Source organism: Mandrillus leucophaeus, unplaced genomic scaffold, assembly GCF_000951045.1.
Source record: "Mandrillus leucophaeus isolate KB7577 unplaced genomic scaffold, Mleu.le_1.0 Scaffold411, whole genome shotgun sequence".
Lineage (NCBI taxonomy): Eukaryota > Metazoa > Chordata > Mammalia > Primates > Cercopithecidae > Mandrillus > Mandrillus leucophaeus.
Window position 1 is genome coordinate 54,481 of NW_012104377.1, and position 15,490 is coordinate 69,970.

The following is a 15,490-nucleotide window of genomic DNA, read 5'->3' on the forward strand; positions in this document are numbered from 1 at the left end:
TCAAATATTTGGTTTTAGGATCCTTTTCACTTAAAAATTTATAAGGACACCATAAAGCTCTGTATATGGGTTGTATCTATTTATACTGTATTAGAAGCTAAAACTGAGAAATTTAAAATATAATTTTTTTTTTTTTTGAGACAGGGTCTTGCTGTGTTGTCCAGGCTGGAGTGCAGTGGCACGATCATGGCTTACTGCTGCCTTGACCTACTGGGCTCAAGCGATCCCCTGACCTCAGCTTCCCAAGTCACTGGGACCACAGGCACATACCACTACAACTGGCTAACTTTTTTTTCAAATTTTTGATAGCGATGGGGTCTCACTATGTTGCCCAGGCTGCTCCTCCTGTCGTGACCTCCCAAAGTGCTGGTGGGATTACACGCATAAGTCACCGTGCCTGGCCTGTCAGATTCTCTTTCAAATAAAGATGATGATGAAGGCTGGGTGTGGTGGCTCACGCCTGTAATTCCAATACTTTGGGAGGCTGAGGTGGGCAGATCATTAGATCAGGAGTTCAAGTCCAGCCTGGCCAACATGGTGAAACACTGTTTCTACTAAAAATACAAAAACCTAGCTGGGCATGGTGGAGCGTGCCTGTAATCCCAACGACTCGGGAGGCTGAGGCAGGAGAATTGCTTGAACTGGGACCCGGAAAGCAGAGGTTGCAGTGAGCCAAGATCGCACCTCTGTACTCCAGCCTGGGCTACAGAGTGAGACTCCATCTCAAAAAAGAAAAAATGATGATGAATGAGAAAAAGCAGTTTGTTCAGGTTGCAATGAAAACAGCTGTGCAAGTCCTCTTCCTCAGGACAGCTGTCGCTGTCATACTTTCTTCCTCTGCAGCAGATTCACATTTACACACACAGAATAGTATCAAGACATGTGCTCGGGGGCTGATTTAATAAAAATAAATAATCTTTAATGAACAAGAATATTCTCAAATAAAAATCTTTTACAACTGTGAGGTGTGGTATCAGGAATACTGTGACTCCTAGTAAGTCTGATGCCACTGCCTTGATTCATGGTAATTAAGGAGCCTGTAGTTTTACCCATCATTGCTTTTATACCATCCGTGTAAGTGTCAACACAGTGAAAAAGGCAAATAATGTCTTAATATTATTTTGTTGAAAATAGTTTTGAGGCCAGGTGAGGTGGCTCATGCCAATAATCTTAGCACTTTGGGGAGGCCAAGACAGGAGGATCACTTAAGCCCAGGAGTTCGGGACCAGCCTGGGAAACATAGTGAGATTCTTTCTCTTTTTTAAAATTTAAATTAAAAAAAAACTTTTTAGAAAGAAAATAGTGTTGACCTATATACTCCAAGAATATTTCAAGGACTTCTGGTGGTCTGTGGACCATACTTTCAGAACTGCTATTTTGGATTAATAATACAGTTGAGTATTTGTTCATATGATTTTTGGACATTTTGTTTATTTTGACTTTCACTTCTTCCATCCATATATTTATTTTCTGTTGATTGGTAAGAGCTTTTTGTACGTATATTATATTTATTGGAAAGTCTCTCCCTCGTCTCCTTTGTTTTTTGCTCCAGGGTATCTGTTATAGCCAGGCACGGTTGCAAACTTGTAATCTCTGCTACTTGGGAGGCTGAGGCGGAAGGAGCCCTTAAGTCCAAGAGCTTATGGCTGGCAGTGAGCTATAATCATGCCACTGTGACAGAGCTGAGACCCCTGTCTCTTAAAAAGAAAAGAAAAGAAAAGAAAAGAAAAGAAAAGAAAAGAAAAGAAAAAAAATATCCATTGTAGGGATTTAAAAGTTAAAATTTTAATGTATTCTCTTCTTCAAGATTTCTTTCTTTTGAGGCTGGGTTTTGATTTGCTTGCTGCCTTGTTTGGATTCTCTTCATCCCAAAAATGTGTAAACCTATTCACCCATATTTTCTTTTAGTCCTTTTATCATTTCATTATTTGCATTTTAGCTATCTAGCTGGAACATTTAGACATTAGTTTTGAGGCAGAGATCTAACAATTTTTTTAAAAGTTTGCCTCTAATTCCAACACTTACCGGCATCATCTACTAAATTTTTATTTATAATTTCATTTATTTCTGGATGCTGATAACTTTTTAGCTTTTGAAATGATGAAATTTTATGTCATCTTAGGGGCTGATTTTTTAATTTTTTTTTTTTTTTTGAGACGGAGTCCTGCTCTGACACCCAGTCTGTAGTGCAATGGTGAGGTCTCGGCTCACTGCAACCTCTGCCTCCCGGATTCAAGCGATTCTCCTGCCTCAGCCTTCTCAGTAGCTGGGACTGCAGGCGCATGCCACCACATCCAGCTAATCTTTTGCATTTTTAGTAGAGACAGAGTTTCACTATATTGGTCAGGCTGGTCTTGAGCCCCTGATCTTGTAATCTGCCTGCCTCTGCTTCCCAAAGTGCTGGGATTACAGGCATGCGCCACTGTGCCCAGCAATTTTTAAATCATTTTTAAACAGAATGAAAACATACAGAAAAAGTTTTCAGCCTTTTACATTTTTTTTTTCTTTCTTTTTTTGAGATGGAGTCTCGCTGTGTTGCCCAAGCTGGAGTGCTATGGCACAATCTCAGCTCATTGCAGCCTCTGCCTCCCAGGTTCAAGTGATTCTCTTGCCTCAGCCTCCTGAATAGCTAGGATTACAGGTGCACGCCACTACGCCCGGCTAATTTTTTGTATTTTTAATAGAGATGGGGTTTCACTGTGTTGGCCAGGCTGGTCTTGAACTCTTGACCTCAGGTGATCCACCCGCCTCGGCCTCCCACAGTGCTGGGATTACAGGCGTGAGCCCCTATGCCCGGACGCCCTTTTAAATTTTTAAAAATGCAAACATATTGGAGGGCCTAAGATTTCAAAGCAAAGGTTATTTTGGGGAAACCAGAAATAGTAATGCATATACTCTATAACCTTATGACAAAGTATAGTCTGTATTCATGTCAGCAGAGAGTACTTAAATAAAAACTCAGTCTTATTAGTAGCTTTTATAGTCCTGTCTGGGCTAGTTATATGAGTTAGTTACATTAAAACTAGTGATAATGAAGCCAAGATCAAAGGTTTGCTTTATTGGACAGTTAGTTTCACAGCAGGAAAAACACTTCCATCTTAGTTTTTATGACTTAGGTCTTGACTTCTTCAGAGAAAGTATAGGTGTCTTAGTAGAAATTATTCTATTGAAACAAATAAAAGATAACTCATGTTCTGTTTTTTACTGGTGCCTTAAATGCCACTTTGAAGAACTTTACCTTTCAACACACTGAAGTTGATGCTGTTGTGATCATTTAATTGCTTTTTTACCTTTTCCCCCTACAAATTATTAATTATTTCAGTTGAAAGTAACTCATTTTTAAAGGTGACCTGACATTTTAGATAGTCATCTTAGAATTAGATTTGAAGTTTCTTTATGCCAATTGCAATGTGTTATTTAATCTTAAGCATTTATAATTTGCATTTTAATTAACCTTTTCTTAATTTCCCTATTTGGCACATGTAAACTCATTTAAACTATGGAAGCAATCTGTGAAGTCCTTTTTAATGTAACTGTCTAACGAGGATACTCTTAATTTTTGAGGTTCTCAAGAAGGAAGACATAAATAAAATACTAGTTATCAAGGTGTCCAGTAAGTTTCATAGAGGTATGAATATGTTAAACTTACATAGTCCCACATACTGTTACACTTTAGGCTGTGCAACATCAGTCTTTATTAAGACCTCTTCAAGATATAAAACTTCTTTTTTTTTTTTTTTTTTTAAACTTTTAGAGACAGGGCCTTGCTCTGTCACCAGGCTGAAATGCATTGGCATGATCATGGCTCACTGCAGCCTCAACCTCCTGTGCTCAAGGGCCAATTGATCCTCCTGCCTCAGTCTCCTGAATAGTTGGGACTGCAGTCATGCACCACTCAGCCTGGCTAATTTTTAAGTTTGTTGTAGAGTCGGGGTCTTGCTGTGTTACCCAGGCTGGTCTCTAACTCCTTGCCTGAAGTGATCCTCCTGGCTCAGCATCCCAAACTGCTGGGATTACAAGCATGAGCCAGTACACCTGGCCAAGACACAAGACTTTTAAAAGGGTAAAACTTTTATGTCAGGAGCTAAACATTATTCAGTCATTAAAAATTATAGCATTTGGCTGGGCACAGTGGCTCATGCATGTAATTGCGGGACGTTGGGAGGCTAAGGCAGGTAGATCACTTGAGCTCAGGAGTTCGAGAGCAGCCTAGTCAACATGGCAAAACCCTGTCTCTACAAAAAGTACAAAGATTAGTTGGCCATGGTAGTGCTGCCTGTAGTGCCAGCTACTCTGGAGGCTGAGGTGGGAGGATCACTTGAGCCCAGGTGGTCAAGGCTGTAGTGAGCTGAGATTGCACCAGTATGCTCCAGCCTGGGCAACAGAGTGAGACCCTTTAACAAAATATTAGTACACAGTATGTTTATCCACTTTTCCTTCTAACCTTGTTTTACGTAACGGAGCACAAAGTCTGACATTTTTTGTTTAAAATAATTGAAAGAAATCCCAAACCTCATTAGTAATAGAACATTACCATCCCACCCTTCCATCTTCCCATGGAAGGTAAGAACCAGGGAATGGTTTGGGAGAGGAGGTTGGAGTGTTTCTGCCTTTGACACTTTATCGTAGGGCCCTTCTTGGTTGAAATGTAGAGTGACTCCATCTGTCCTTTTTGACGTTTTTCTTTTTGTTGTTGTTTCATAAAACCTTTCAGAAGCGGTATTAACCTTTTTCTTGCCTGAACGTATATTGAGCTGCTTTTCTCACCCTCTTGTTTGTATTTTATGTTTTTCTGACATCATTTTAGTGTATGAAGTTTTGATACTTAAAGAAATTTTGGCTGGACGCGGTGGCTCACGCCTGTAATCCCAGCACTTTGGGAGGCCAAGGCGGGTAGATCACTTAAGGTCAGGAGTTTGAGACCAGCCTGGCCAACATGGTGAAACCCCGTCTCTACTGAAAATACAAAAATTAGCCAGGTGTGGTGGTACTCACCTGTAATACCAGCTACTTGGGAGGCTGAGGCAAGAGAATCGCTTGAACCTGGGAGGCCGAGGTTGCAGTGAGCCGAGATCACTCCACTGTACTCCAGCCTAAGTGACAGAGCAAGATCCCATCTCAAAAAAAAAAAAAGAAATTCTACCTTTTTGTGACCTGAACTCTCTCTTTGCTTGTGTTGTTTCTACCCTATTAGTGAAGTGTCTGACAAAAGAAGTTCATCTGTGGAATACAGCTTAACCTTTTTGTTGTAATGTCATTTAAAAAACCCGATTGTGTGGCTGGGCACGGTGGCTCATGCCTATAATCCCAGCACTTTGGGAGGCCGGGGTGGGTAGATCACGAGGTCAGGAGTTCGAGACCAGCCTGGCCAATATGGTGAAACCGTGTTTCTGCTAAAAATACAAAAATTAGCTGGGCGTGGTGGTGCACACCTGTAGTCCTGGCTACTCGGGAGGCTGAGGCAGGAGAATCGCTGAACCTGGGAGGCAGAGGTTGCAGTGAGCCAAGATCGTGCCACTGCACTCCAGCCTGGGCAACAGAGTGAGACTCCATCAAAAACAAAACCAAAAACAAATCGATTATCTTTGTATGAACAGAAATGAAATTCATCAGGAGGCATTTATTCACACCACGATAGTACTTGCGATAGGTGTGTTGGGTTATGTTATTTTGTGTAGCTTTTTAATTCAAATTTTGAATAAAAGTAAATGTTTTCTAATTTGCAATGCAATATCTCCTGTCTACCCCAGGTTTGGACTGGTCTGAAGAGAGCGGAGAGGAACCAGAGGACTCAGAGCAGGCCTCGCCCTACCAGGTTGCATGGTCCATCCGGGAAACCCTCAGATATCAAAGACATGCGTAAGTCTTCTGTTCTGTTTTTATTCTTTTTTTTTGAGATGGGGTCTCGCTCTGTCACCCAGGCTGGAGTGTAGTGGCGTGATCTTGGCTTACTGCCACCTCTGCCTCCTGGGTTCAAGCAATTCTCCTTCATCAGCCTCCCGAGTAGCTGGGATTATAGGCGCCCGCTACCACTCCTGACTAATTTTTTTGTATTTTTAGTAGAGACGGGGTTTCACCATGTTGGCCAGGCTGGTTTCAAACTCCTGACCTCAAGTGATCTCTCCGCCTAGGCCTCCCAAAGTGCTAGGATTACAGGCATGAGCTACCACGCCCGGCCCTATTTTCCTTCTTGAATGACCGCTGTAGCAGATATTTCTCGCTATATATGCTGACACTTTTATGTTATTAGATCTAGTTTTATTATAAAATAAAGGTTAAAAAAAGTTGGAAGTAAAATAGATTTCACTCTAAGAAATTGGAAGTAAAATAGATTCCACTTGGGAGGAAATGTACTATATTGTTTGAGCAAAGCTACTCTTAAATTTTCTTGGTAAATTTGTTTCTGTACCTTTCCCGCTCATCATTAAAGGAATTAATTATAATAGAACCTATAATTGAAAAGAACCTTAGAGATTAATTGATCCAATTTCCTCATTTTACAGAAGAGGAAAGCAAGGCCCACATAGGTTGAGGAACTTGCACGTGGTCTCTTGGAGGGCTACGTGGAGTCCCACTGTCTTGCCTCTCTGTATCTTCCTTGGCCATATCTCCACAGTAGTAGAAATAGTGCTTTTTTACTTCACTTCTATCTTCTGCAACATTGATACATTCTTTATTTCTACTGTGCTACAATTTTTTTTTTTTTTTTTAGGATAAATCTCCTGAGGGGTTTTCTTTGTACCTTCCTTATTGGAAAGCTGTTTGGGTATACTGACAGCTGTCTTCGTTTTTTTTCCCCATGTTATGTCTTCGGAAAAGAAGCATTTGTCTAAGATCTGTAGAAGTTGAATGCACATCCCCTTCAATGGTAGTAAGAAAACCAATTTTTTTAGGAGACTGCTTTTAGCATTCTACAGATTCACTTGGTGCAGTTTGACAATACCAAGATAGATCCTTGTCTGTGGGGCCAAAATATGACTCACTCACTCAACTAACTATTTATTTAAAATGTTGTGGTTTGAATATTCAGCAATGTAGAGGGAGACCAGCTATCTGTGATGGTTTTTGAATTTATAGGATTAAAAATATGATTTGTTAGTACACCTAGATATGATTAGGCTTAGGGAACTGATTGACTAGAGACTAATCTGTACACTAAAATGCCAGCTTAGCTGAGAAATATAATCATCAAGTAGTACAAATGGTCACTGAACAAAACTGCACAGGAAGCAAATTATCAGAAGCTTATTTGGATATGGAATTAGAGCAAGTAGGGTTAGTTGGATTTTAGTAATGGTCAGTGTCTTAAATTATAATAACATGATGCATCTATTCCACTCTTGGGATTTATCTCCCACCTAGTTGTTCCTGCCTTACTTACTCCCTAGATAGTATTGGAGAATGTTACACCTTTTTTTTCTTACGTATGCTGAGGTTCCATTTTATGTGTCATTCAAGACTGTTTCCTTACCATTAGCAGGTTCTTTCAGATACAGCACAACAGAGTCAATTGAGCTTAAGCTTTTCAGTTACAGATACCATCAATCATACTTCCTAATGGTAATTCGTATCAACTTAATTTGACTTGTGATGTTTTGGGTTAATTTTACAAATCCAGCAAAAACCTGTTACATGGGAAATTATTAATAAATGGTAGTTATCATTCTTAATTTAATTCTTAAGGTAACCTTGACATCAGTATAGGCAGTATATGCTACTGATTGGGAACAATGTATATTCTATTCTGCCTTCTATTCTTGCAGAGTTATCAAATACTTCTTTTGTTGTTTTAGATTTGTGGCCATCCTCATTTTTCTTTATCTCTGTAGCATGTTACTTTCTTGGCCACTTTCATAACTTGCTTCCTCTTTGATTACTATGATACTCTGCTCTCCTGGTTCTTTTCCTTTACTCTGCTTTCCTCCCTTTTTTTTTTTTTTTTTTAACAGATACTTATCCTTACTTTGTGCCCAGCTGTTGTTTTCATCTTTTTCCCTTCATTCTTTTCCTTCACTCAGTCATTCATTTTTCATTCATTTGTTCATTTACTTATTCAGCACATTCTTATTGGGCTCTTATTACGCTCCAGTCATGGAGCACTCTATATTTTTAATGTTGGGCAAACATGTTGGTTTACCCACGCGTCTATTCCTGTAACTCCACATTTGTATCCGCCACTCTGCTCTCTAAGAGGAATCTCTGTCCTGTATTTTAATTAATGAATTAATTCATTCATTTATTTTTTGAGATGGGAGTCTTGCTCTGTTGCCCAGGGTAGAGTGCAGTGGCATGATCATAGCTCACTGCAGTCTTGAACTCCAAGGCTCAAACGATCCTACCCCTACAGCCTCCCGAGTGGCTGGAACTATAGGTGTGCACCACCACAGTTGGCTAATTTTTAAATTTTTTGTAGAGATGGGGTCCTGTTATGTTACCCAAGTTGGTCTTGAACTTCTGGTCTCAAGGGATCCTCCTGCCTTAGCCTCCCAAAGTGCCGGGATTATAGGCATGAGCCAACATGCCTGACCTGACTTGTATTTTAAACTTCTGTCTTTATTCCAATTTCTTGTTGCAGCTACCTGTCATTTGTTGTACCTTGCTGTGTTTAAGTGTAGTAGAAAATGGAGAGCTGTAGAAAATTGGCCCTACCTGGCTGAGTGCAGTGGCTCATGCCTGTAATCCCAGCACTTTGGGAGGCCGAGGTGGGTGGATCACGAGGTCAGGAGTTCGAGACCAGCCTGACCAACATGGTGAAACCCCATCTCTACTAAAAATACAAAAATTAGTCGGGTATGGTGGTGCACGCCTTAATCCCAGCTACTCAGGAGGCTGAGGCAGGAGAATTGCTTGAACCCGGGAGGCGGAGGTTGCAGTGAGCCGAGATTGCGCCACTACACTCCAGCCTGGGTGACAGAGCTAGACTCCATCTCAAAAAAAAAAAGGAAAATTGGCCCTACCTATGCTGTTCATTATATCTTCAAGAGGGTGTTGCCATTCCAAATGCCTCAATTAGTTCATTGAGTTTTTGAAAGAAAAACTGCCAGTGGTCTGGCCACCAAGTTTGTGCCTAAAGAACCTTTTTGTGAGTTTTTTGCTAATGCAGGATTGTACCATAAGGAATTTTTTTGTTTGTTTGTCTTGAGTCAGGGTCTTTCCCTATCACCCAGGCTGGAGTGTAGTGGTGAGATCATAGCTCACTGCAGCCTTGACTCTCTGGACTCAAGTGATCCTCCTGCCTCAGCCTCCTGAGTAGCTGGGACGACAGGTGCAGGCTACCATTTAAAAATTTTTGTGGAGATAGGGTCTTACTATGTTGCCAAGGCTGGTCTCAAACTCCTTGCCTCAAGGAGTCCTCCCGCCTCAGCCTCCCAAAGTGCTGGGATTACAGGCATGAGCTACCACGCCCGGCCCTATTTTCCTTCTTCAATGACCGCTGTAGCAGATATTTCTCGCTATATATGCTGACACTTTTATGTTATTAGATCTAGTTTTATTATAAAATAAAGGTTAAAAAAAGTTGGAAGTAAAATAGATTTCACTCTAAGAAATTGGAAGTAAAATAGATTCCACTTGGGAGGAAATGTACTATATTGTTTGAGCAAAGCTACTCTTAAATTTTCTTGGTAAATTTGTTTCTGTACCTTTCCCGCTCATCATTAAAGGAATTAATTATAATAGAACCTATAATTGAAAAGAACCTTAGAGATTAATTGATCCAATTTCCTCATTTTACAGAAGAGGAAAGCAAGGCCCACATAGGTTGAGGAACTTGCACGTGGTCTCTTGGAGGGCTACGTGGAGTCCCACTGTCTTGCCTCTCTGTATCTTCCTTGGCCATATCTCCACAGTAGTAGAAATAGTGCTTTTTTACTTCACTTCTATCTTCTGCAACATTGATACATTCTTTATTTCTACTGTGCTACAATTTTTTTTTTTTTTTTAGGATAAATCTCCTGAGGGGTTTTCTTTGTACCTTCCTTATTGGAAAGCTGTTTGGGTATACTGACAGCTGTCTTCGTTTTTTTTCCCCATGTTATGTCTTCGGAAAAGAAGCATTTGTCTAAGATCTGTAGAAGTTGAATGCACATCCCCTTCAATGGTAGTAAGAAAACCAATTTTTTTAGGAGACTGCTTTTAGCATTCTACAGATTCACTTGGTGCAGTTTGACAATACCAAGATAGATCCTTGTCTGTGGGGCCAAAATATGACTCACTCACTCAACTAACTATTTATTTAAAATGTTGTGGTTTGAATATTCAGCAATGTAGAGGGAGACCAGCTATCTGTGATGGTTTTTGAATTTATAGGATTAAAAATATGATTTGTTAGTACACCTAGATATGATTAGGCTTAGGGAACTGATTGACTAGAGACTAATCTGTACACTAAAATGCCAGCTTAGCTGAGAAATATAATCATCAAGTAGTACAAATGGTCACTGAACAAAACTGCACAGGAAGCAAATTATCAGAAGCTTATTTGGATATGGAATTAGAGCAAGTAGGGTTAGTTGGATTTTAGTAATGGTCAGTGTCTTAAATTATAATAACATGATGCATCTATTCCACTCTTGGGATTTATCTCCCACCTAGTTGTTCCTGCCTTACTTACTCCCTAGATAGTATTGGAGAATGTTACACCTTTTTTTTCTTACGTATGCTGAGGTTCCATTTTATGTGTCATTCAAGACTGTTTCCTTACCATTAGCAGGTTCTTTCAGATACAGCACAACAGAGTCAATTGAGCTTAAGCTTTTCAGTTACAGATACCATCAATCATACTTCCTAATGGTAATTCGTATCAACTTAATTTGACTTGTGATGTTTTGGGTTAATTTTACAAATCCAGCAAAAACCTGTTACATGGGAAATTATTAATAAATGGTAGTTATCATTCTTAATTTAATTCTTAAGGTAACCTTGACATCAGTATAGGCAGTATATGCTACTGATTGGGAACAATGTATATTCTATTCTGCCTTCTATTCTTGCAGAGTTATCAAATACTTCTTTTGTTGTTTTAGATTTGTGGCCATCCTCATTTTTCTTTATCTCTGTAGCATGTTACTTTCTTGGCCACTTTCATAACTTGCTTCCTCTTTGATTACTATGATACTCTGCTCTCCTGGTTCTTTTCCTTTACTCTGCTTTCCTCCCTTTTTTTTTTTTTTTTTTAACAGATACTTATCCTTACTTTGTGCCCAGCTGTTGTTTTCATCTTTTTCCCTTCATTCTTTTCCTTCACTCAGTCATTCATTTTTCATTCATTTGTTCATTTACTTATTCAGCACATTCTTATTGGGCTCTTATTACGCTCCAGTCATGGAGCACTCTATATTTTTAATGTTGGGCAAACATGTTGGTTTACCCACGCGTCTATTCCTGTAACTCCACATTTGTATCCGCCACTCTGCTCTCTAAGAGGAATCTCTGTCCTGTATTTTAATTAATGAATTAATTCATTCATTTATTTTTTGAGATGGGAGTCTTGCTCTGTTGCCCAGGGTAGAGTGCAGTGGCATGATCATAGCTCACTGCAGTCTTGAACTCCAAGGCTCAAACGATCCTACCCCTACAGCCTCCCGAGTGGCTGGAACTATAGGTGTGCACCACCACAGTTGGCTAATTTTTAAATTTTTTGTAGAGATGGGGTCCTGTTATGTTACCCAAGTTGGTCTTGAACTTCTGGTCTCAAGGGATCCTCCTGCCTTAGCCTCCCAAAGTGCCGGGATTATAGGCATGAGCCAACATGCCTGACCTGACTTGTATTTTAAACTTCTGTCTTTATTCCAATTTCTTGTTGCAGCTACCTGTCATTTGTTGTACCTTGCTGTGTTTAAGTGTAGTAGAAAATGGAGAGCTGTAGAAAATTGGCCCTACCTGGCTGAGTGCAGTGGCTCATGCCTGTAATCCCAGCACTTTGGGAGGCCGAGGTGGGTGGATCATGAGGTCAGGAGTTCGAGACCAGCCTGACCAACATGGTGAAACCCCATCTCTACTAAAAATACAAAAATTAGTCGGGTATGGTGGTGCACGCCTTAATCCCAGCTACTCAGGAGGCTGAGGCAGGAGAATTGCTTGAACCCGGGAGGCGGAGGTTGCAGTGAGCCGAGATTGCGCCACTACACTCCAGCCTGGGTGACAGAGCTAGACTCCATCTCAAAAAAAAAAAGGAAAATTGGCCCTACCTATGCTGTTCATTATATCTTCAAGAGGGTGTTGCCATTCCAAATGCCTCAATTAGTTCATTGAGTTTTTGAAAGAAAAACTGCCAGTGGTCTGGCCACCAAGTTTGTGCCTAAAGAACCTTTTTGTGAGTTTTTTGCTAATGCAGGATTGTACCATAAGGAATTTTTTTGTTTGTTTGTCTTGAGTCAGGGTCTTTCCCTATCACCCAGGCTGGAGTGTAGTGGTGAGATCATAGCTCACTGCAGCCTTGACTCTCTGGACTCAAGTGATCCTCCTGCCTCAGCCTCCTGAGTAGCTGGGACGACAGGTGCAGGCTACCATTTAAAAATTTTTGTGGAGATAGGGTCTTACTATGTTGCCAAGGCTGGTCTCAAACTCCTTGCCTCAAGGAGTCCTCCTGCGTTGACCTTCCAAAGTATTGGGAGTACAGGCATGAGCTGCTGTATCCAGCCCTAAAGGATTTTTTTTTTTTAAAAATGGAGTCTCGCTTTGTCGTCCATGCTGGAGTGCAATGGCACGATCTCAGCTCATGGCAGCTTTCACCCCCCAAGTTCAAGTGATTCTCCTGCCTCAGTCTCCTGAGTAGCTGGGATTATAGGCACCCACCACCACGCCTGGCTAATTTTTGTGTTTTTAGTAGAGACGGGGTTTCGCCTTGTTGGCCAAGCTGGTCTCAAACTCCTGACCTCAGGTAATCCACCTGCTTCGGCCTCCCAAAGTGCTAGGATTACAGACGTGAGCCACCTTTTAACTTGCTTTTCCTTTCTTTGATTCTCTTTATTGTTGTTTTTAATTTCATTGCTTTGTATTCTAATTACTATTATTTCCTTCTGCTTGTTTTGAGTTTAATTTGCTTGTCTTTTTGTAGTTTTTAAGGTGACAGCTTAAAACAGTTGACTGAGATCTTGATTGTTTTCTAATATTGGCTCTTCATGTTATACACTTCCCTGTAAACACTGGTTGGAGCTGTGTCCCACAAATTTTAATAAGACATTTTCATTTTTACTCAGTTAAAAATACTTTTTTTTTTGAGACAAGGTTTCACTCTGTCACCCAGGCTGGAGTGCAGTGGCATGATTACGGCTCACTGCAGCCTTGACCTCCTGGCTTGAGAGATCCTCCCACGCCAGCCTCTTGAGTGACTGAGACATCTGGCTAATTTTAATTTTTTATTTTCTTGTGAAGATGGGGTCCCAGACTCCTGGGCTCAAGTGATCCTCCCGCCTTGGCCTCCCAAAGTGCTAGGATTACAGACATGAGCCACTGTGCCCAGCCCCAAAATGCTTTGTAAATATCCCTTTTGATTTGTTGTTTGATCCATGGGCTATTTAGAAATGATATTTAGTTTTTGAGTATTTTGGGGTTTCCCAGATACTGATTTCTAGTTTAATTCTGTGATCAGAAACCACATTTGAATATAGTATTCTATAAATGTAAATTAGGTCAAGTTGGTTAATAGTGTTCATGTCTTCTACATCTGTGGTGATGTTTGTCAAGTCATTATATCAATTACTGAGAAAAGGACCTTGAAAAGGATCTCTTTGTGAATTTGATTATTTCTCCTTTTGAGCCTGTCATTGTTTATTTCCCATATTTTGTATTTCTGTTATTAGATGCATAATTGTTTAAGATTGTTTTGATGAAGTAGCCTCCTTATTATTATAAAATGGTCCTCTATATCCCAGTAACAGTGTTTTCTCTAAGATCTTTCCTTATGTAGCATTAACATAGCCACTCCATCTTTCTTTTGATTAGTGAAAGCTTGGTATCTTTTTCAGTCCTTTTGCCTTTAACCTGTTTGCATCTTTATATTTCAAGTGAGTTTCTTGTTGGCAATGTATTACTGGATCTTGCTTTTCTATCTCCTCTGACAATCTCTGCTTTTTATTTGGAATATTTAGACAACTTAAATTTAATATGATTATTGATACTATTGGGTTTAAATTTACTGTCTTTTGTATTTGTCTTGTCTATTCTTTGTTCTTTTCTCTCTGTTTTTTAAATTACTTTTTATGATTGTATTTTATCTCTTTCATAGCTTATTACCTGTACTCATATGCTTTGTTTTTGTAGTGGCTGTTGTAGGGTTTTTTTATACATTTTTAATTACCACAGTCTACCTTCAAGTGTTAAACCACTTCACGAGTAAGAACCTATAACAGTTTCCTTTCATTCCTGCCCATTTAATTTCTCTACTCTGACAGTGTCTGCTTTTTATTTGGAGTGTTTGGACCATTTGAATTTAATGTTATTGTTTATATTACGGCATTTATTTATTTAATTTTTAAGACAGAAACAAACATCTAAAACTGTACCCTCTGGAAGAACCGCTTGTTCTTGCCCGTCTTATATCTCTCTTTGAGTTGACCTTGCCCTCCCATTGGGCCTTGTGTTTAAGAGCAGGATCTCTGAAGACATCCTTGTGGATGACAGTTTTGTGTAAGGGGATATCCACAGAGTACGTTGTAGGCGTTAAGACGATGTAGTTATAAACCTTCACAAAAGACTCGATCTTTGACCTCCTAGTAATCTTCTTTTTGCCCATGGCAGCTGTCACTTTGCAGGGATAGCGATCAATTCCAACCACGAGAGCCTGGATGTAGGGGCAGTCTGAGGTGCCATCATTAATGTTCTTTATGATGACAGCTTTGTGTTCAGCCAGAATAGTGCTGGCCAGGACCAGCACCACTTTCCCAGGTTTCATGCACTTGCCCATTTTGACAGCAACCACTGAGGGCTACAACAGAAAGGAAGGCTATTATTGCATTTATGTCTAACATGTTAATTCTTCTTTAAATGTTTTAGTATAATTCACTAGTGAAGCCATCTGGTCTTGGGCTTTATTTTTTTGAGACAGAGTCTCACTCTGTCACCCAGGCTGGAGTGCAGTGGTGCGATTTAGGCTCACTAAACCTCCTGAGTTCCAGTGATTCTCCTGCCTCAGCTCCCTGAGTAACTGGAATTACAGGCATGCACCACCAAGCCCGGCTAATTTTTGTATTTTTAGTAGATATGGGGTTTTACCATGTTGGCCAGGCTGGTCTTGAACTCCTGACATCAAGTAATCTGCCTGCCTTGGCCTCCCAAAGTGCTGGGATTACAGGTGTGAGTCACCACGCCTGGCCCTGGACTTTTTTTTGTGGGAAGTTTTGTGATTACTCTTTGTTATATGTTTATTTATGTTTTTTCTTGAGTTAGATTCAAAAGCTTGTGCCTCTCTAGGAACTTGTCCATTTTTTATCTAAGTTTTTGGCATACAGTTTTTAAAAATGACATTCCATTATAATATTTTTTCTTTCTT

The 15,490-nt window shown here is 40.1% G+C and overlaps 1 protein-coding gene and 1 pseudogene across 2 annotated transcripts in view; one reads left to right on the forward strand and one right to left on the reverse strand.

The window, feature by feature from the left end:
- INO80D (INO80 complex subunit D) overlaps nucleotides 1–15,490 on the forward strand; it is a 105,868-nt gene that overhangs the window by 37,882 nt on the left and 52,496 nt on the right. For both annotated transcript variants that reach the window (XM_011992465.1, XM_011992464.1), the window contains one exon: nucleotides 5,751–5,859. In XM_011992465.1, coding sequence (XP_011847855.1) covers nucleotides 5,751–5,859 — 109 coding nt within the window. The remainder of the gene's footprint in view (nucleotides 1–5,750; nucleotides 5,860–15,490) is intronic.
- LOC105548447 lies at nucleotides 14,493–14,905 on the reverse strand (annotated as a pseudogene).